The following is a 23,782-nucleotide window of genomic DNA, read 5'->3' as shown; positions in this document are numbered from 1 at the left end:
ACACTCAATCGTGAAGAGTTGAAAGTTTTCCCCGTAGGATCAGGAATAAGACAAGGATATCCAGCCTCACCACTTTCATTCAACACAGTACTGAAAGTTTAATACTATGGGGCTTACCAGGTGGCTCAGTGATAAAAGAATCTGCCTGCCGTGCAGTGCAGGAGACGTGGGTTTGATTTCTGGGTCAGGAAGATCCCCTGAAGGAAGAAATGGCAACCCACAGTATTCCTGGGCAGTAGGAAATTCCTGAACAGTAGGAAATTCCTGGGCCCAGGAAATCCTGTGGGCAAAGGAGTTTGGTGGGCTATAGTTCACAGGGTCCAAAGAATTGGACACCACTAAGTGACTGGATCACAACAAACTGTGGAAAATTCTTCAAGAGATGGGAATACCAGACCACCTTACCTGCCTCCTGAGAAATCTGTATGCAGGTCAAGAAACAACAGTTAGAACTGAACATGGAACAACAGATTGGTTTCATATAGGGAAAGGAGTATGTCAAGTCTGTATACTGTCACCCTGCTTATTTAACTTATGTGCAGAGTACATCATGCGAAATGCCAGGCTGGATGAAGCACAAACTGGAATCAAGATTGCCGGGAGAAATATCAATAACCTCAGATATGCAGATGACACCACCCTTACAGCAGAAAGTGAAGAAGAACTAAAGAGTTTCTTGATGAATGTGAAAGAGGAGAGTGAAAAAGTTGGCTTAAAACTCAACATTCAGAAAACTAAGATCGTGGCATCTGGTCCCATCACTTCATGGCAAATAGATGGGGAAACAATGGAAACAGTGAAAAACTTTATTTTTGGGGCTCCAAAATCACTACAGATGGCGACTGCAGTCATGAAATTAAAAGACACTTGCTCTTTGGAAGAAAAACTATGACCAACCTAGACAGCATATTAAAAAGCACAGACATTACTTTGCCAACAAAGGTCCATCTAGTCAAGGCTATGGTTTTTCCAGTAGTCATGTACGGATGTGAGAGTCGGACATCCATAAAAAAAAGCTGAGCACTGAAGAAATGATGCTTTTGAACTGTGGTGTTGGAGAAGTCTCTTGAGAGTCCCCTGGACTGCAAGGAGATCCAACCAGTCCATCCTAAAGGAGATCAGCCCTGAATGTGCATTGGAAGGACTGATGTTGAAGCTGAAACTCCAATTCTTTGGCCACCTGATGCGAATAACTGACTCATTTGAAAAGACCCTGATGCTGGGAAAGAGCGAAGGTAGGAGGAGAAGGGGATGACAGAGGATGAGATGGCTGGATGACACCACTGACTCGATGGACATGAGTTTGAGCAAGCTTTGGGAGCTGGTGATGGACAGGGAAGCCTGGCGTGCTGCAGTGCATGGGGTCACAAAGAGTCAGACACAACTAAGAGACTGAATTGAACTGAACTGAAATGATCTGAGTGACTGGGCACACATACACTGGAAGTACTATGTCAGATCAATTAGTCAAGAAAAAGAAATGGCATCCAAATAAGAAAGGAAGAAGTTAAACTGTCTCTATGTACAGATACAATGTGGAAGAGTAGTCTCTTCAATAAATGCTGTTGGGGAAAGTAGACAGCAGTATGCAAAAAAAAAAAAACAAAAAACAAACCCTGGGCCACTATTTTACATCATACACAAAAATGAACTCAAGTGGATTAAAGACATGAACCTAAGACCTGAAACCATAAAACTCTCAGAAGAAAGCATAGTGAATAATCTCTTTGACGTTGGTCTTGGCAATGTTTTTAAAATTTTAATACCAAAAACAAAGGCAACAAAAGCAAAAATAAACAGAGCTACATCAAACTAAAACATTTCTGTACATTAAGAAAATCATCAACAAAATGAAAGGGCAACTTATGGAATGGGATGAAATGGTTGCAAATCATGTATCTGATAAGCAGTTAATGCCCCCAAAATATAAAAACCTCATACAAATCAATAACAAAATATCCAAACAATCCAATTAAAAAATGGTCAAAGGATCTGAATAGATATTTTTTTCCAAAAAAGTGAAAAAATGGCCAAAAGGTACATAAATAGTACTCAACATCACTATCATTAATATTAATATTATTAATTATCTGGGAAATACAAATCAAAACCACAATGATATCACTTCATACCTGTTAGATTGGCTATTATCAAAAAGACAAGAAATAACTAATATTTGTGAGAATGTGGAGAAAAAGGAATTTTTGCATTGTAGTTGGAAATATAAATTGTTGCCGCCACCATGGAAAAAAGTATAGAGGTGTAAAGGCTAATTTGGTAAAGTTTAATTAGAGATTACAGCAAAATATAAAACCTTTCAACTAATTATTTGTACACGTAAGATCTTTAAAGATAACAATAATGTCTCTTTCTTCTTTGTCTCCTTGGTACCCAGCACAGAAGATGGCTCTGATGACACTCAAACATTGATGGATGGAAAGGAAAGGAAGGGAGGGAAGGAGGGAGGTAGGAAGGAAAGGAGGAAGGGAGACAGAAAGAAAGCAAAAGACAACAGAGTAATTTGAGAGTAATAATTAAAAAAAAAAAAAACAGCTGATCACAAAAACAGAAAAAAAGGAAAAGTACTCAAAAGATATGAAGTTTTAGCTCACACTCGATCACTTACTAGTCATTAGTTCTCGGGTAAGGCATTCCACCTATGTATAAGTTTCCTCTCTTTCCATGAGGAAACCATCTGCCCTAGCAGCACAGTCATAAGAATCAAATGAGATGACACTGCAATTCAAAGTGCTCTGTGAATTTTTAAACAATCGAAGGGTGAAATATTTTTATCTAGGAGAAATTACTCAAACACATGAGTCTGAGTAAACTCCAGGAGTTGGTGATTGACAGGGAGGCCTGGCGTGCTGCAGTCCATGGGGTTGCAAAGAGTCGGACATGACTGAGCGACTGAACTGAACTGACTGATCAACAATATTCTGTTGCTGCTAAAGCATTATTCAATTTTAGGCTGCTATGAAGAAAGTATAATATTTAGATCATAAGCTCCATTAGTTTTAAGACTATCTGAGTTGATCAGAATGCATCTAGAACATGCTTTTTCAAAGGGACCCTAACAAACACCATTATATCCAGAATTAATAAAAGTTATAAAGATAACATTACTGTTGAAGAATTAAAAGTATTAAGCTTTCTCAGCCTAGAGAAAAGTAAATTATGGCAAGTTACGACAATAACATTAAAATATTGAGCTATGGCCATATAAAAGAAATATATTTGCTGTTGCAGAAGCAGAATGGAAGCCAATTAATGGAAAATATACAGAAGCAGATTTTAATCCCAAAGTAACCTTCTAATAATAAGGGCTATCTGAGGCAGGCAGAATAATGGTCCCCTAAGATGCCCACGTTCTACTTCCCAGAACCTGTGACAATGATATCTGAATGGTAGATGGAACTTTGCAGATACAGGCATATCTCATTTTATTGCAATTCATTTTATTGTGATTCACAGCAATTGCATTTTTTTTTTTCAAATTGAAGGTTTGAAGGTTTGCACCCCTGTGTCTAGCAAGTCTATTGTGCCATTTCTCCAACATGTGCTCACATTTTGCCACATTTTGGTTGTTGTTGCTGTTCAGTTGCTAAGTTGTGTTCAACTCTTTGCAACAGCATGGACTGCTTGTCCTTCACTATCTCCCAGAGTTTGCTGAAACTCACGTCCATTGAGTCAATGATGCCATCCAGCCATCTCATCCTCTGTTGTCCCCTTCTCCTCCTGCCTTCAATCTTTCCCAGCATCAAGGTTTTTTCCAGTGAGTTGGCTCTTTCCATCAGGTGGCCAAAGTATTGGAGCTTCAGCTTCAGCATCAGTCCTTCCAATGAATATTCAGAGTTTATTTCCTTCAGGCTTGACTGGTTGGATCTCCTTGCAGTCCAAGGGACTCTCAAGAGTCTTCTCCAACACCACAGTTCAAAAGCATCACTTCTTTGGCACTCATCCTTCTTTAAAGTCCAGCTCTCACATCCATACATGAACACTGGGAAAACCGTATCTCTGACTAGACAGACCTTTGTTGGCAAAGAAATGTCTCTGCTTTTTAACATGATGTCTAGGTGTATCATAGCTTTTTTTTACCCCAAGGAGCAAGCATCTTTTAATTTCATGAATGCAGTCACAATTCACAGTGATTTTTAGAGCCCAAGAAAATAAAATCTGCCAGTTTCCATTGTTTTTCCATCTATTTGCCATGAAGTGATAGGACTGGATGCCACGATCTTAGTCTTTTTAACGTTGAGTTTTAACAGGTTACTGCTAGATCCTGCTATGTCTTTTATAGTGTTGTTTTCTGGAAAATTTGGGGGCAGGAATTCTTAGAGACATTAACCTGAAGTGCATTTCCAGTAATACTTTCATTTTCTACTTTCATACCCTGTAATTGATCCAAAATTTTGGAGTGGAAAACTCTAAAATCAAGCCACTTTCTGAAGATGTTCATTAGATGGAGTGAAAAGTTTAAAGGTCTGACAACCAGATTTATATATGGTTAACACATGCACAAAAGGAGAAGGCAAGGGAAGGATGGATTTATATAACCTGCTGATCTCTAGGCACTGTCTAGTTGTATGTTAAGTGATTTTTGCTACAATCTGCTGGAGGAATAAAACTAGAGCAAATTCATAGTCAATATAATCATCCATTTTTATTTCTATATCCATAGGTTATCAACCCAGAATATACTAGAAAATCATCTACAGAGCTCTTTTAAGATACAGATTCTAGACTCTGCCTTTACAGATTATGATTTAGCAGATCTAGGCTGGTATCAAGATTTCTAAGAATAATTTCAGGAAACTTTACAGATAAATCTTAACCACAGTCGGAGTTGCATCCTTACTAACCCTTATGCCCACCAAAAGTATATATTCCAGCCCCTATTTCTACCAGTAAATACAAATGAGAAGATCTATAATCCTGTCCAGTTCATCCAGCACCATCCACACCCTTTCATCAATGAGCCTCATGGTTTAAGAATGTATATAAGCAATTATTTGGGAACCTCAGTCCCTTGGGGTCCTTCACGCTCATCTTACATGTTGATCTGATTTGTACCCTGAGGATTTGTTTTGCCTTAATTCTCTGTGATTTCACAAGTTAAACCACCTTTCATTGGGTTACTTATCTCCTTAAAGACTCATTTGTCCAGAGGGAAAGATGAAGGAGAAAGGGAAAACCATATATTCTTACCAAGAAGACAATGTTGGTATTTTGATAGAGAGCTCGGGCCACACAGATTCTTTGCCTCTGACCTCCACTCAGGTTGATGCCCTAGAGAAGAAATACCCATAAACATTCACCATTTACAGTAGTAAATAATCTGCTGGTTAAAAAAAAAAAATTCCCTAAAAATACAAACTTCTCTTTAAAAATCTTAAATTAATGGTAGTTTATTAATTAAACAGTGATAACACTGGGAAGATAAAATGTGAGCTTTCTAGTGGTCAACACTTGAATTATATTAAGATCATCTTTGACTGATAATATTAATCTTCTTTTCACTCTAGTAGAGGGCTCAGCTATACAAAAATATTAACAACAAAAAACCAAAATGAGTGAAGATAGGAAATAATCTTGAAATTGTTTCTAGTTTCATGAATTGTGTCTGTAGTATGCTTAACAGTTAACATGTCTCTTAAATTCAATATTACAAGTTGTGTTCAAGTGAACTATACAGCAGTATGCTTTTATAATCAAGTGCTAATTATACAAATGTGACAAACTACTATTTACTAAGCACTTAGTATGTGACGAGCTTCCCTGGTGGCTCAGATGGTAAAGAATCTGCCTGCAATGTAGGAGACCTGGGTTCAATCCTGGGTCGGGAAGATCCCCTGGAGAAGGCAATGGCTACCCACTCCAGTGTTCTTGTCTGGAGAATTCCTTGCACAGATGAGCTATAGTCCATGGAGTTGCAAGGAGTCGGACATGACTGAGCAACTAACACTTTAGTAAAATGTGTCAGGCTGCTGTGTATGGCTTTCCATTCCTTATTTCTCTTATCATAGCAATTTCAATGTACTGCTCTCCACATGGAAACTAAGGCTTAGAGAAGTTCAGGTCATGTTCTTAAACACTATACCATGCTGCAATAAAAAACAGCAATGAATAACACAGACGACAGAGTCAGACCAATCTCAACTGTCCCAGGGACTCTGACCAGGCAAGTTCTTTAACCCTTCTCTGCCCTGGTTTTCTCAGCTACAATAAGCAGATAACAAAACACCTATGTAACAGATTTGTAAAAGCAAGTAATGCATATATATATATACACATATATATATATATAGTCTTTTGCTTAGTACTTGACCCCATAAGAGTCAAACACTTTAGCCAACATTGTTATAAAGATTATATACAAAAAAAAAAAGATTATATACAGATATAAATATTTTTCGGCTAGTTGGAATACTATGACGCCAATGTAAAACCTGTTTATACAAAGCAAAAAGAACACTTTAACAAGAATAAATGGATGTTGACAAGAGTGGAAAAAGTTGTCGGAAGCAATCTCGGTTTCCAAACCAATTTAAAGTAAACTCCAAGTTAAGTAAAAATACATTTGATCAAAGGCAGGGACTGTTTCCTCTCCCTTGAGAACTCCTGAGTGGCTAGCAAAATGTAAAGTTCATGCTAGTTACTCAACACATCCTTAAGAGAGTTTGTCACTAGGAAAACATAATTCAGGTGCTCTCTGATTTTTTTATTTTCCATTAAAGGTTAAAGATAACTGGAAGACTTTTCTGGATTTGTGTTCATTGTGTAATTACACTACACATAGCTCACCCTCTCTCCAATTTCAGTTTGGTCTCCAAATGGCAGTAAGTCGATATCTGGTTGAAGAGAACATGCGTCTGTGACTGCTTTGTACCTGTGGGAGAGGTGGTTTTGAGTTTTTAAATCATGATTAATATACTGCCCATAAACCAAGTTCCAGGCTCAATGTCTCAGAAGCTGAAATAAAACACTTATTGAAGAATTTAGCATATTCTAGCCTCTACATTAAGCTTGTATATACAAAGACAAATAGATATTGGTTCCCACTCTTGTAAAATTATTGTATAGCACAGGGAATTATATCCAATTTCTTGTAATAACCTATAATGGAAAATAATCTGGAAAAGAATAGATATATGTACAATCAAATCACTTTGCTGTACACTCGAAATGAGATTGTTAATTAATTATACTTCAATGAAAAATGGTTAAAAATTTTAACACAACTATTAAATGCAGCAGAAAATTGACACAGAAACATATGATGCAAATGTACCTTGTTAGGTACCATAGATGGGTAGTTACAAAGTGCTCCTAGAATATGCAAGAAGGAATGACTGAGATATTAGTGACATTTTTGCAGAGGAGGTAATTTGTGAGGTGTCTGCAGAAAGATGAACTGTAAATTGCCAGGAATGACAATGAGGGGAGAGAGAAAGGAACTATATGACAGTGGACAAGTTCATGGTATGTGTGAGGGATAAGAGGAGCCTCACTGGGGCTAGAGCATGGGTTATGGGGCGGGGGGAAGCGGGGACAGGCGAGAGGAATCTGTGTCCACAGTCATGATGCTGAAGAGAGAAGAAAACAGAAATCGATAAGGACTGACATAAAGTTGACTTAAGGCTGGATTTGGAAACTGGGTGGACTAGATATTCAACAAAGCATGGAGACTTGGAGTTCTGGGGAAAATATCAATGGTTTCATTTTCTCAATCACCTGTTCTTAAAATATTTGAGTTATTATTATTTTTAATAATTTGAATAATTATTTTTTAATTATAATTTAAGTAATTATTTTATTTAATTTAATTGTACAATGTTGTGCTAATTTCTGCTGTACTACAAAGTGAACCAGCTATGTGTACACATGTATCTTCTCCCTCTTGGCCCTACATCCCACCCCACCTCCATCCCACCCATCTAGGTCATCACAGAGCACCAAGCTGAGCTTCCTGAGCTATATAGCAGCTTCCCACTTCAGTTCAGTTCAGTCGCTCAGTCGTGTCTGACTCTTTGCGGCCCCATGAACCGTAGCATGCCAGGCCTCCCTGTCCATCACCAATTCCCAGAGTCCACCCAAACCCATGTCCATTGAGTCGGTGATGCCATCCAACCATCTCATCCTCTGTCATCCAACCATCTCATCCTCTGTCATCCCCTTCTCCTCCTGCCCTTAATTTTTCCCAGCATCAGGGTCTTTTCCAATGAGTCAGCTCTTCGCCATCAGGTGGCCAAAGTATTGGAGTTTCAGCTTCAACATCAGTCCTCCCAATGAACACCCAGGACTGCTCTCCTTTAGGATGGACTGGCTGAATCTCCTCGCTTCCCACTAGCTATCTGTTTTATACATGGTAGTGTATATATGTCAGGGCTACTCGTTCAGTTCATCCCCCAGCTCCCTGCCACTGTGTCCACACATCTGTTCTATAAATCTGAGTCTCTATTCCTGCCCTGCAAATAGGTTCATCTGTACCATTTTTCTAGATTCCACATGATTCTTCCATTTTCTTCTCCCATTCTGATTTCAGAATGCTCTCTGTCAACCATCTCTTTTTTTCCCATTTCTACAGTCACTGCTAAGTACAGGCAACAAACACAGCATGTCCAGATCATTAGCCCAACAACCTTCTAAATGTCTTTTTGCTCCCTAATTCAGATTCACCTTGTATAAATCCATCATGACATGGGCAGATTACATTAACTTTGTGAGTCCTCTTTCTAACACTTTGCTGGGCCTCCAGAAAATTCAGATTCATACCGGTTGGCTTTGAAGGCACTTTACTGCCCATCTCAGCCTTCCTTTACAATGGAGTTTGCCACCATCAATGTACACAGATCCCTTTCTGTCTGGTTTACTCCCAGGCGCCAAACAATCCCATGTAATTTGAATTTTTCCTCCCACACTTTCCTCTCCCCTCCCCCTTCCTCATGCCTTTCCCCACATCTACTTCTCCTCAACTCTCAGGACCCTGCTTTGAGTCTTAGGACACCCCCTATCCCTCGTAAAGGTGGCTTCAGGAAAGGGTCTTGCCTTTGTACACTCCAGTGGATGTTTGGAAGTGAAAGTGAAAGTGTCCGTTGCTCAGTTATGCCCAACTCTTTGAGACCCAAGGACTGTAGCCCACCAGGCTCCTCTATCCATGGAATTCTCCAGGCAAGCATAATCGAGTGGGTAGCCATTCCTTTCTCCAATGGGTGTTTAGAAGATGATTGAAAGAAGACATACTTTGGCTGCTCTGAGTAATCAGACCCCTCAGATCCCATATTCCTTCTCTTCTTTTTCCATGGTTAACCCTCCTTCTGCAACTTACTGGGATTTTTCTTCTGTTTACCAACAACCTCAGCACCACCCTCACCCTGCACCCCCCGCCCCCCATATACACACAACTTCTGTTTCGGCTGTTTATTTTTGCTGTGCAAATTGTTCTCAATAAGTGCATATAATGGGCTGAATCCCAGTGAGGCTTCTCTTACAAAAGTTGACTTAATAGATCTGGTGATGAGGACAGAAGCAGGGCAAACAGAGAAGAAAGGCAGTCCTGATATAAAGATTTCAAAACCAGGGGATGGGTGGGAGGAAGGAGAAGCTAGGATATTGGGATTGACATATATGTACTACTATACATAAAACAGGTATCAACTATCTGCTGCATAGCACAGTGAACTCTATTCAATACTCTGTAATGGCCTATATGGGAAAGGAATCTTTAAAGAAGTAGATATATGTATACTAAAACTGGTTCACTTTGCTGTACCCCTGAAACTAACAACACTGTAAATGAACTATACTCCAATAAAATTTTTTTTTAGAAACGACTCCAGAAACTGTGAACAAAACAGAGGGATCAGAAATAGTTGCTCTTTTCAGTTCTAAATTTTATACATTCAAAATTACCTTTGCTTGTTGAAAGGACTTCCAAAGGTAATATTTTCTTCTACCGTAGCATTTAATAGCCAAGGCTTTTGAGCTGCATAAGCCACAGAATACCTGTTCCTACTGGAAAATGGAAAAGAAAAACAAAATACCAAAATTACTCAAGAGAGCTGTGCTGTACCTGTACTTTTGTATAACTAAGAAAAATGAAAGTTGAAAAAATATCTCAAAGACAGAAATGGAGAGTTTCTAAAAGAATATTTTAAAGACCATCAACCTTATTAATTAGTGGTTAAATATTCCACTAAATTAAAAGGATTAGAACTTAATTAAAACAACACACAACGTGCAAATTTGATTTTGCTATGCTAAAGAAATATTTTGAGGTATGAACTATTAATTAAAATTTTATTTTCTAAAATGACTACAATTTTTACAATAATTTAAATATAAATAATAATTAATGTTAATAACCACAGATATTTTACTTCATATTAAAAGCACTATACATTAACTATGAATTTTACAGGAATACCTTTAAAAAGGATGTGAACTGATACTGTAATTATGTGTTTGTGCTTTATTCACATGAACATATTTTAAGGTAATAGATAATGTAAATATTTCAAAGCAAAGAATAATTTTGAGGAGTCTATTTCAACAATGAAATAACTACACATTTAAAAACCACGTTTTTCAATACATACTGAAAGTTTATTTTTAAAAAATGATGGCCTCCTCCTGTACCCCACTTTTTGGCTTGCAAATTCTACCAGATGTCTATACATCATATTTTAACTTGCAGTAATTAGGAAAATGCATGTGAGTTGAAGATAAAGAGGATGATGAGCTTGGGGTAGGGAAGGGGTCAGCTTAAAATTCACGCTTTCACAGTTAGTTATGTTCTGTAACTACTAATTTAGGAATTAAGGTTAAAGGAGAATAAAGTGTAGAATAAAGGTAGTTAGAAATGCTCAGTGATCATCCTGAAAGATTACATCTTAGGAGTTTAGAGGGCATGATAAGATATAGTATGCTAGTGGTCTCTTAGATAACCATCTGTGCATTAAAACAGTGGTTCCCAGTCTCTGGCATGGCTGCTTCCCTCCTTCCCCCACCACTGTTCTTTAAGGTTTTCTTTTCTTTTTTTTAAAATAGATGAAGTACTTGGTTTTCCAGTTCTAGTTTACAGGTAGATTTCATCACTGTTTAACTCATAAATAATATACATAATAATTCTTTCATCTTTATTTTATGAAATACCAAATCCAATTTGCCAAGAACTGTTTGAGTTTTAGTCAAAGTTGAGATCTGTGTGGCTCATGGAGAAGACAACAATTGATACGATGGGCCATTTAGTTCAGCAAATTAATTCTTTCAGCAGCTTCCAGATGTTGGGAACTACTGCGATCAGAAATTTACTAGTCCATTTTAATAAACAACTTTGTACATTATCAGAATGAATAAAATGACTAAGAGTAAGACATGGAATATCAGGAAAAGTCTGAGGAAGGTAGTTATTCTTATTAAGCACAGATTAAAATTGAAATAATACCTTCTGGTCGCTTCAAAAGAAGGTTCAGATTCATTTACACTGCAAGTATGGCAAACAATGTTCATTAATTATGAAATACAAATATAGGATGAATGCGTGTACAAATCAGATAAGAGATAAACATTGTATATACTAAATAATTACACTTTCAAATGGCTGTTGATACTAAGCCAAAGACAAACCAGATAAATGACAATCTTCTTTTACATCCTCATCAACTAGGAAATAATTAAGCTTCCAAAAGACAGCACTGTTCTCCTTCATATAAAATTTGGGTTCACACAATAGCAATATTGGAAGGAAAGTTATGACCAACCTAGACAGCATATTAAAAAGCAGAGACATTAGTCAACAAAGGCCTGTCTAGTCAAGGCTACAGTTTTTCCAGTGGTCATGTATGGATGTGAGAGTTGGACTATAAAGAAAGCTGAGCACCAAAGAATTGATGCTTTTGAACTGTGGTGTTGGAGAAGACTCTTGAGAGTCCCTTGGACTGCAAGGAGATCCAACCAGTCCATCCTAAAGGAGATCAGTCCTGGGTGTTCATTGGAAGGACTGATGCTGAAGCTGAAACTCCAATACTTTGGCCACCTGATGTGAAGAGCTGACTCACTGGAACAGACCCTGATACTGGGAAAGATTGAGGGCAGGAGGAGAAGGGGACGACAGAGGATGAGATGGTTGGATGGCATCATCGGCTCGATGGACATGGGTTTGGGTGGACTCTGGGAGTTGGTGATGGACAGGGAGGCCTGGTGTGCTGCTGTTCATGGGGTCGCACAGAGTTGGACACGACTGAGTGACTTAGCAGCAGCAGTAGCAGCCCCAACTTTGCTCCAACTAGCTGTGTAAGTTTGGATAATCTTTATGGAATACTTTCCTAGTCTGTATTAGAATTTGATATCTCCAGGCACTCCCTACCATTAAAATTCAAATTTAATCTATTTAAATTCCTTATTAGTTACCCTAAGGCAAGAGAGGAAGAAATACTTTTTATACTCTAAACTTGAAGGGTTGAGACACAGCCTGGCCCTTTAAGGAACTGGAAAGAAAGACAGACCTGTATATAGGTCACATTGTAACATTTAGGTATAATTAATTACTGATCTATATGAGTAATGTAAAATGAGGCATTTGACTAATTAAATTTAGTTATACCTATACCAAGAGGAAAAATATGCCTAAGGACTTATTGATTTTATTATTCTAAATTTTAATATTTTAGGTGAACTCCATCATTTCTGAAACACCTGAATTCAAAACATGTCAGATGGAAAATTCCCTTCTGGAAAATAGAATCCAATTTCACTTTTGCATGCAGGATTTGTGTGTATTTTCCTTCAACAGTAAAAGTTAAAACTTGGTAATCTACCAGCTTCCAAGTTCATGGTTGGTATCTTATGGAATGGGAAAGAGTGACTTCTGCAAGCTGAAATCAGGAACAGTATTTGGAAAAGGGGAAGCTAGATGTGAACACAAACATGCTATGTCATGTCTGATCCAGGAAAGCTGACTCATTGTGTTATTATCCCTTTGCCTGCCTTCATGCCAGGCAAAGTCTTAGAGTGATTGAGCCACTGCTATAACGGCAGTTACACTAAGACATCAGAAAATAGACCATCACAACAGATGGGGTCTGACAGGATGGCTGATGGCATGAGTAATATGGAAGAAAAAGCAAGGGAAGCCAGAGATAAATGATGGTTATGTCTTATATAATTACCGGGATTATTACATATTCTGGACTCCCTCCCTGGACCATCCAACAGGTGAAGCGTTTTATTTCGTTCTAGTTCCTGGGATGTCAGTAGGAATTATTATTTATCATGACAACTAGGAAAGGACAACTTCAGTTGGGCAGAACATTTACTTTTCAACAAATACAGAGCACAGTAGATGCAGGAGCAAGACCCTTGGCCTTCCGACAAGCTTGGAGAATTTTTCAGTCCCTCCCTCACTGCTCTCTCCTTTCTCTACTGGGGCTACTGCATGTCAGACTACATTAAAGGTAGCAATTGCCGAGGAGGCATCTATATTTAGAAGGATTTTGTGTACCAAGTTCTACCCATGTGGGTCTGTCCTGCGTGAGGACCAGGGCCTTCTCTCCCGTCCAAAGTAAATATTTCTTCCTGCAATAGGACAGGGTACTTTACAGGGCTTTGTTCCTGCCAACCATGAGGGCACATTTAAAAATAAAATTCATGCAACCAGAGATACAGGCAATGATGAAAGAATGACAGCAAGGTGCTTGGTACTTTACCATACCCTTTACTGTTTCACTTTATTTTGTCTTGAGCTTTAAAAAACAGCAAACAATTCACTCCAAGGTAAAGTACTTCTCAGCATTTACACAAAATCAACCTGTCAGTATGGATAATTTCTAATCTAGCTTTATTCTAATAACATTTGTATAACTTTCCTTATTGGAATAGGTGCAACAGTTATTTTTCCCAGAATAAAGAGTTATTGCAAATAACTCTTTTAAAAAAGGTCAGCATCCTCTAAGCATTCTTGATTTGAAAATATATTTTATCAGATAATCATGGATATCATGGAAAAAAATTAAGTAGTTCTTGTAAATAAGAAAAATAGAATTTTTTTATTAGCTTATCCAATCTTTTAGGGGTTAGTTTTTATTGGGTGTGTGTCAGAGCCAACCCAAATATTTTTGAAGAAAAATTTAGCCCTTTCTGCTATGAAGAGATGGGATATTCTTAAGGCAAGTATTCATAAAGAGATGATTTTTAAATTATAGTGATTTTATAAATACTTAGAATTTTCTTAAATCCTTCCTCATATTTTCATTTTATTGACTCTGACTTTAAGATATAACCTTTTCTTACCTTTTTCAAAATTAGGATTTATGGGAGATATTTCTTTTCTATTTCTTAAAAAAAACTTAACCTTTATTAAGTATATGTCTGATTTTATCTCATACTTCCCTCTTTGACTAACTTCCATGGAACTCAGAGTAGAATTTGTGGCCTATGTTTTATAAATATGCAGGACTCCAATACATGCATTTCTACCTATTAATTCCTCAGAATATTATTTAAACCTTATTTTCTTTCTTGACATCTTTGTTTTTCAAAGTTTATTATAGTATGTTATATTAAATAAAATACCTTACAACCTTTAAGAAATGAGATAGGCTATAAATGGTATAAATTTGCCTAAAATATGACATATATATATGTATACATATATACACGTATGTATCTTGTTTAGAAAACTCAATAAATAAACAGACTGTGTAAAATACTTTTCTAATTCCCAAATCATCTATTTATCCATTAACAAAATGATAATAATTCTTAATCATAATACTGGGAGTGAATTTGGCCCAGGCAGAGTAATACTAGAGAAGACTAGATCATAAAAACATTCTAGAGGTATGAAAATAAAATCTCAAGCTTTTTCTGTCATGGTCTCTAATTCTTTCTGTTTTAATACTAATGAAAGAAGGTAAAAACAAAACCCAAGTAACTTCATTATGGCTCTACATGTCACATGATATAATTTAATTCAGTAAAACCTGCTCCCCAAAACCTGCATCCATCCAAGAGGGAAGGTGGTGGTGGCAGGCCATCTGGCTTTAGAGATCAACAGGAGCCCCTCGTGAATGAAACTGCAAGGAGCAGCTATTCACCGAGCTCACTGCTGGATACACACTGAACAGTTTCATGTATACAACTGCAACAGGAATAAACTGTACCCACCACATTTCTCAGCTTTCTTCTTTCACCAATGATACCAAAAATAGGATTTACAGTTCTGCTGTTTCCAGCTCAAATTTCACATCCAAGCATTTCCGTCTCTTAATTGGAGTTTAAAATAGAATCTATTCTCAAAACGCCTGTAAATAGTTTTGACTCCTTCTGAAGAGATGTCTGTGCACGTTAACAGTAGATTAAGCCACAGCGGAACTTACAATGATAAGAACCGAATGGACGTGTGCAAGTCTACGGCAAGGCCTCCCTAGCACAAGCAACATTTGGAGCCAGATAATTCCCTGCTGCGGAGGGCTGGCCTGTGTGTTGGAGGATGTGTGTGCTAGTTGCTCAGTTGTACCTAACTCCTTGCGACCCCAAGGAGTATAGCTTGCCAGGTTCCTCTGTCCCTGGAATTCTCCAGACAAGAATACTGGAGTGGGTTGCCATTTCCTTCTCCAGGGAATCTTTCCAACCAGGGATAGAAGCCAGGTCTCCTGCACCGCAGGGGGATTCTTGTGGAGGGCTGTCTTGTGTTGGAGGATATTTAGTAGCATTTCTGGCCACTATAAAGAAAGCTGAGTGCTGAAGAATTGATGCTTTTGAACTGTGGTGTTGGAGAAGACTCTTGAGAGTCCCTTGGACTGCAAGGAGATCCAACCAGTCCATCTTAAAGGATTATCAGTCCTGGGTGTTCATTGGAAGGACTGATGTTGAAGCTGAAACTCCAAAACTTTGGCCACCTGATGCAAAGAGCTGACTCATTAGAAAAGACCCTACTGCTGGGAAAGATTGAGGGCAGGAGTAGAAGGGGATGACACAGGATAAGATCACTGGATGGCATCACCGACTCAATGGACATGGGTTTGGGTGGACTCTGGGAGTTGGTGATGGACAGAGAGGCCTGGTGTGCTGCAGTTCATGGGGTCACAGAGTCAGACACGACTGAGTGACTGAACTGAACTGAACTGGCCACCACCAACTAGATCAGTAAGCAAACCAATTCCCTTAGTATGAAAACCAAAAAATGTTTCTAGACATCGTCCAGTGTTCCCTGGGGATAACCTGGATGAAAATCACTGCAGTGATTTTCTGTAGACTGTAGACTGTCTACAGTCCAATATCATAGATAAGCTGTTAGCAATTTCTCCATAAGGACTGTGGGGGCTGGGGTGGTCTACCAGGTGTGTGTGTGCACGTTAAGTTGCTCAGTCATGTCCTACCCTTTGTGACACCGTGGACTGTAGCCCACCAGGCTCCTCTGTCCATGGGATTCTCCAGGCAAGAATACTGGAGTGGGTTGCCATGCCCTCCTCCAGGGAACTTCCCGACCCAGGGATCAAACCCAAGTCTCTTTTGTCTCTTGCATTGGCAGGTGGGTCCTTTATCACTAACACCACCTGGGAAGTCTGTCTACCAGATAGATCAAACTAAATAAATAAATATGACTTATTCATTATCACACAATTATATAATAGTATGGTCTGGAGTAAGCTTATTACTATGATGTTTTTTGAAGAATCCAAAACGAAGATTCAAACATTCAGAAGAAGCACAATGCCTTTATGGATGCACAACACACTAGTCTGACATAGCCACATCCCTAACTAGACACGTTAAGTGTCTAGTTTAAGTTGGATGTAAAGAGAAATGGATGATTTCTCAGTCTCTTAGGAAGAGTTTCAAAAAGATTATTTGATATTTCTTCTCTGAACACTGGACCACTAAGGCTCTGTGTGCATTTAAACTTTATAAATAATGCAAACTTTCTTTAATTATAGGATAAATTTTTAAGCTTTATTTATCTGTGTTATCCATTTAACTTTCAAAATTTACCTTTATGATCCCAATCTTGCTAAAAGCAATGTATTAGTTTATACATACTATAAACCTCTATCGTGAATTCTTTTATCTTTTTTAACTTAAAACTTTTAAAGTTTCCACTAATTTGTTTTTTTAAAGCTGTGTTTATTTCCAAGGGGCCCTCAGACCTCGAACATGGGAATCTACTGTTCTCATTCCTTCCCTTGGGAGATCATCGGATGTGTGACCGACCAACAGAGACTGATTAAAAATACACATACTTGCTCCAGTGAACTTTTCCTTCCAAGGTCTGCATCTCTCCGAGGATGGCGAGGAGAAGAGAGGACTTCCCACATCCCACTTGGCCCACAATCATGGTTAACTGACCTAGAGAAAAGAAACAAAGGATAATAACAGGATGAAAAGGAATTCACTTATAAAATAAAACTCAAAACACATTTAGAAAAGGCTGATGTTTCACAATCTATGGCCCAGTTTTGGTCCCCAGCAATGGTATTCTAAACAACTCCTTTTACTGATACATAAGGTTTCTTGAAAAGGGAAGAAAAATTAAAATCTATAGGTCTTGATGTGGTATTTTTAAAAAATATTTATTTATTTGGCTGTTCCAGGTCTTAGCTGTGGTATGGGGGATTTAGTTCCCTGACCAGGGATCAAACTCAGTCCTTGAAGTCTTAGCCACTGAACCACCAGCGTAGTCCCTTGATGTATTATTTTTAAATTATGAGAATAATGGACTCTAGTAAAAGCAGCAGTGAAATACTTGCCTAAGTCACCTAGATTGGTATTACCTTTATTATTCAATTCATTCTGGAGAAAAAGGTAATTTTGACTAAAACAGATAAGATTAACGTGATTAATCACTTTAATCAGTTCTTACTTTGATTTGCATGTTTAATAGAAAAATTCCAAGTTATTGACCACGAGACCAAGTCAAAAAATATTTATATTCAATTATCCAAACATTTTAGTAAAAACTACAGGGTATTTGAGTTTTAAATATCTGAAAACGTCATCAGTTTTCTTTGGGGATAGAAAATTATTTTCTCAAACACTATTTCTTTAAAATCTTTCTTCAACAAAATGAGAAATCAACTACTCCATTATTTAAATGCCACAAATCAGCAAATAAACTAAAAACAGTTCATTTGGATGGTAAATAATTTGTTCAAGGTCCCCACTTTGTCGTGATAGGCAGGTCTTATAATTCCCAGTCATTCTCTCAGGGATACAGGGATTCATGAGCTTCACAGTGCACACAGATAACGATCAGTAATGTTTGTCTTTAAAAAGTCTTTCCTTTTGTTAGGCTCAGTTATCTTGAAAAACCACGGTCATGATAATGAACAGATACAAACTCGATGCTAGTTCACAATGTGGCTTAATGTTATTTCATGATGAATTATTCAAATGAAAGAACTAACGCTTTGGAGGTGACAAATGTTTTCACCCTGAATTCACAAAAATAAATTTGTTCCTTAAAAAAAACAATTACAAACTAGTAATAAATGATTCTTACCTGTTGGAATTCGAATATCGATATTGGATAAGGTTGCTAAACCACTGCCCCATGAAAAGTACCCATTTGTGACCTAGAAAATAAGAGTACAGAAATTTAATTATAACATTACATAAATATGTGGTATCACAGGATAAGTCCAATTAAAATAAATTTTCTTTATAAAGCACTGGAAGACTTTCAACACAGTAGAACACACAGTGGTAAAATTCTAATTTAGAGTTATGACTATTTAGAGGCATAGATGAAAAACAAAAAAGAATGGAAGGGAGAAGGTCTTTAAATCAGTGATATTATGAAGAATGCTAAAAATTACAATAATTTTCCCTGAAAGTAGGCGACTACTGGATCGTTTATATGTGAACATTCTTAAAAAGCAATCACTCAAATATTGTCCAATGTAACTCTGACATGGATTATTCTCTCACTGCTGCAATTGCCAGAAACCTGGTGATGTAAAGTCAAGAAGAGAAATAACTACAAATTATTGTAACAAATGACTTGTTAGCTAAGGATGAAGGCTTAATAATGAATGAATTTCCTGAATTATGTGGACTTACTGCTATTCACTGATCTTGAAAGAATAGAGGGGAGGAAGGAAAAAAGTACAGAAATGAAGCAACAGTACTCGGTGGTTCAGTTCAGTCCAGTCCCTCAGTCGTGTCCAACTCTTTGCGACCCCATGCATTGCTGCACACCAGGCCTCCCTGTCCATCACCAACTCCTGGAACTAGCTCAAACTCATGTCCATTGAGTCACTGATGCCATCCAACCATCTCAACCTCTGTCATTCCTCTCTCCTCCTGTCTTCAATCTTTCCCAGCATCAGGGTCTTTTCCAATGGGTCAGTTCTTCCCATTAGGTAGCCAAAGTATTGGAGTTTCAGCTTCAGCATCAGTCCTTCCAATGAACACCCAGGACTGATTTCCTTTAGGATTGACTGGTTGGATCTCCTTGCAGTCCAAGGGACTCTCAAGAATCTTCTCCGACACCACAGTTCAAAAGAATCAATTCTTTGGCACTCAACTTTCTTTATAGTACAACTCTCACATCCATACATGACGACTGGAAAAACCATAGCTTTGACTAAATGAACCTTTGTTGGCAAAGTAATGCCTCTGATTTCTAATATGCTGTCTAAGTTGGTCATAGCTTTTTTCCCAAGGAGCAAGCATCTTTTAATTTCATGGCTGCAGTCACTATCTACAGTGATTTTGGAGCCCAAGAAAATAAAGTCTGTCACTGTTTCCATTGTTTCCCCATCTATTTGCTATGAAGTGATGGAATTGGATGCCATGATCTTAGTTTTTTGAATGTTGAATTTTAAGCCAGCTTTTTCACTCTCCTCTTTCACCTTCATCAGAGGCTCTTTAGTTCCTCTTAACTTTCTGCCATAAAGGTGGTATCATCTGAGTATCCGAGGTTATTGATATTTCTCCCAGCAATCTTGATTCCAGCTTGTGCTTCATCCAGCCTGGCATTTCGCATGATGTACTCTGCATATAAGTTAAATGAGCAGGGTGACAATATACAGCCTTGACGTACTCCTTCCCCTGTTTGGAACCAGTCTGTTGTTCCATGTCCAGATCAAACTGTTGCCTCCTGAACTGCATACAGATTTCTCAAGAGTCAGGTAAGGTGATTTGGTATTCCCATCTCTTGAAGAATTTTCCACAGTTTGTTGTGATCTACACAAAGTCTTTGGTATACTCAATAAAGCAGAAGTAAATGTTTTTTCCTGAAATTTACTTGCTTTTTCTATGATCCAACAGGTGTTGGCAATTTGATCTCTGGTTCCTCTGCCTTTTATAAATTCAGTTTGAACGTCTGGAAGTTCATGGTTCACGTATTTTTGAAGCCTGACTTGGGGAATTTTGAGCATTACTTTGCTAGCCAGTGAAAGTGAAAGTGAAGCACTCAGTCATGTCTGACTCTTTGTGACCCCATGGACTGTACCCTACCAGGCTTCTCTGTCCGTGGGATTTTCCAGGCAAGAATACTGGAGTGGGTTGCCATTTCCTTCTCCAGCAGATCTTCCCAACCCAGGGATTAGAACCCAGGTCTCCCACCTTGCAGGCAGATGCTCTACCCTCTGAGCCACCAGGTAAGCGTGTAAGATGAGTGCAATTGTGCAGTACTTTGAGCATTCTTTGGCATTTCCCTTCTTAGGTACTGGAATGAAAACTGACCTTTTCCAGTCCTGTGACCACTGCTGAGTTTTCCAAATTTGCTGGCATATTGAGTGCAGCACTGTCACAGCATCATCTTTTAGGATTTGAAATAGCTCAACTGGAATTCTATCGCCTCCACTCACTTTGTTCTTAGTGATGTTTCCTAAGGCCCACTTGACTTCGCATTCCAGGATGTCTGGCTCTAGGTGAGTGATCACACCATTGTGGTTATTTGGGTCATGAAGATCTTTTTTGTATAGTTCTTCTGTATATTCTTGCCACCTCTTCTTAATATCTTCTGCTTCTTTTAGGGCCATACAATTTCTGTCCTTTATTGTGCCCATCTTTGCATGAAATATTCCCTTCGTATCTCTCATTTTCTTGAAGAGATCTCTAGTCTTTCCCATTCTGTTGTCTTCCTCTATTTCTTTGCATTGATCACTGAGGAAGGCTTTCTTATCTCTCCTTGCTATTCTTTGGAACTCGGCATTCAGATGGGGGTATCTTTCCTTTCCTCCTCTGCCTTTAGCTTCTCTTCTTTTCTCAGCTATTTGTAAGACCTCCTAAGACAACCCTTTTGCATTTCTTTTTCTTGGAGACGGTTTTGATCCCTGCCTCCTGTACAATGTCACAATCCTCCGTCCACAGTTCTTCAGGCACGCTGTCTATCAGATCTAATCCTTTGAATCTTTTTGTCACTTCCACTGTATAATTGCAAGGGATTTGATTTAGGTCATACCTGAATGGTCTAGTGGTTTTCCCTACTTTCTTCAATTTAAGTCTGAATTTGGCAATAAGGAGTTCACCTCAACAATCAGGAAGACAGCAAAAAAAAAAAAAAAAAAAAAGATCTTAGAGTCATCCTCAGCATTCAGTTGTTTTAATAAGCATCAAGAAAACTTGACAGTGTTATTAGTCACAAAAATGGGAAACAAAAGAGGTATAACAGAACCCAAGAACTGGAAAGGTTAATAGTGGCAGATGAGAGGAGAGAGAGTGCCTGAAACATTAGAGGAAACTACAGTAAGGCTATACTTTGGTCATAAATTAATATTTTGTCTCCATGCCCCAAGTAATGAAATTTCTAAGCATATTTTTGTTTAGGAATTTTGCAGAATAAATTGGTAATGTCTAAATTATAACTAAAAAATCCTTTAAAAGTTCTGAAAATGAACAACTTAAGAGTGCAAAAGTTATCTGAAAAGGTTAGGCCATGATTTTCCATGTATGTTTTCTTTAGCTTGGAAAATGTATGGCATTTAGTAATATCTAATCTATATCTTAATAATAACATTAGTAATATTAAATTAATTAATATCTACATAAATACTCATGAAATTGGTCCTGAAAGGAGCATAGCCTGGAAGGACTGAATTATTGATCACTTTATAAATATCTGCTGAACATTCAGTCTATGTGAAGCTCTGTGTTAGGACTGATATGGGCTACAAAGAAGGTATAATGTATTCTCCCTGCTTTCCTGGAGCTTATAGTCAATTGCTTAGTTAAACCAAGACATGAGAAAATGGGCTAAGTAACGAATAGAGAGGCACGTTGTGGGAGCATGCTGGGGCCATAACTCAGGGGTTGATGAATCATAATCATCCTCTGCTAAGAACAGGTTCTTTGGGGATTCTCTCATGGCTCAGACAGTAAAGAATCTGCCTGCAATGCAGGAGACACAGGTTTGATCTCTGGGTCATTAAGATCCCCTGCAGAAAGGTATGGTTACCCACTCCAGTATTCTTGCCTGGAAGACTTCCATGGACAAAGGAATCTGGCAGGCTACAGTCCATGGGGTTGCAAAGAGTTGGACACGACTGAGCAATTAACATGAATGAACAGACAAAAGTGTAATAGCAGTTCATAAGGAAAATCACTGACATCAGAGATAAAAAAAAAAAGGAAACATTTTGGAAAAGAAGGTCACTTAGCTAGTTTTAGAAAATATGCTGAAATTCAACATAAAGAGCTCAATGAGAACAGGCCCATGATCAGAAAACCATAAAATATGTTGTGGGAAATAATGAATAGATCTGGCTGGGGCAGAGGTTTAAGATACAGCGTGCAGGTATACTAGGTTCTTCAGTCATGTCTGACTCTTTGCAAACCTATGGACTGTAGCCCACCAGGTGTGACTAAGTGACAAAGGATGCTTAAAGAAAATCTATGGTCTCCAAAACTGAGAAACCCTCTTTCTCGGGGGGAGTAGAAAGTGGCCTAAACAAGGTGCAAATACAGACTGGCTGGTGAGAGGGTCAGCATGGAACCGAGAGGCCCTCCATGACAGCTTTTATGTCTTCAGTGGATTGGGACGGAAGTTATCTTCAGAGAGAGGAGGCAGAAGGAGAGAGAAGGAGATGAGGAGATTGGTAATAGACGAAGAGCTCCTGCAGCAGATGGAGAATCACTGAGGGAAGGCAGGGGAAAGGATTGCCAAGGACCACAGAGGGTCAGCCGAGGATGGAGGTAATGAGGCTGTTGCCATGCCAACTTGTACCATTGAGTCATTTCCTCCAGAGAGCACAGTGGCCTGGGTATAGGAGCCCAGAAGTCACAAAGTTGGACTGTTCCAGGAGGATGTGAAAGTGCTGGGAGAAAAGGCGGGGCTTGAAACTGTAGGTTTCAAGGAGCTTAAAAGCCAATGCCAGTGAAGGAGAAGTTCTGGGAGAACTGGAGGATAGGGTTGTGTTGCCGGTGATTGCTGGGATAACAAAGGTTAAAGATGCCACAGAGGCTGCACATCCAAGTGGTGGGCAAGTGTGAACACAGGTGAGGTTGTGGAAAAGGAGTGATGGTTGACTGAGGGATTTGGGGGCTGGGATACTAAATGCGGGGAGCTTCCCAGGCGGCTCAGGGGTAAAGCTCCTGCCGGCCAATGCAGGAGACGTAGGTTTGACCCCTGGGTTAGGAAGATCTTCTGGAGAAAGAAACAGCAACCCACTCTAGTATTCTTGCCTGGAAAATTCCATGGACAGAGGAGCCTGGTGGGCTACTGAGCACGCAAGCGCAGAGTTGGACACCACCGAGCAACCACAACAGTTTGAGCAAACTCTGGGAGACAGTGAAGGAAGGGCAGCCTGGCAGGCTCCAGCCCCTGGGGTGGCAAAGA

At 38.6% G+C, this 23,782-nt stretch overlaps 1 protein-coding gene across 4 annotated transcripts in view; it reads right to left on the bottom strand.

Moving 5' to 3' along the window:
* Positions 1-23,782, bottom strand: part of ABCC9 (ATP binding cassette subfamily C member 9) — a 148,540-nt gene that overhangs the window by 65,030 nt on the left and 59,728 nt on the right. For 3 of the 4 annotated variants that reach the window (XM_065940510.1, XM_065940518.1, XM_065940532.1), the window contains 6 exons: positions 18,500-18,572; positions 17,241-17,346; positions 11,447-11,485; positions 9,913-10,014; positions 6,805-6,889; positions 5,209-5,289 (listed from right to left, as the gene is read on the bottom strand). In XM_065940510.1, the coding sequence (XP_065796582.1) occupies positions 5,209-5,289; positions 6,805-6,889; positions 9,913-10,014; positions 11,447-11,485; positions 17,241-17,346; positions 18,500-18,572 (486 nt within the window). The remainder of the gene's footprint in view (positions 1-5,208; positions 5,290-6,804; positions 6,890-9,912; positions 10,015-11,446; positions 11,486-17,240; positions 17,347-18,499; positions 18,573-23,782) is intronic. The other variant, XM_065940526.1, reaches the window with a different exon arrangement.

This window comes from Muntiacus reevesi, chromosome 1 (assembly GCF_963930625.1).
Source record: "Muntiacus reevesi chromosome 1, mMunRee1.1, whole genome shotgun sequence".
Lineage (NCBI taxonomy): Eukaryota > Metazoa > Chordata > Mammalia > Artiodactyla > Cervidae > Muntiacus > Muntiacus reevesi.
Note: the sequence above shows the minus strand (reverse complement) of the source record. Positions and strands in the feature narration are given on the sequence as shown.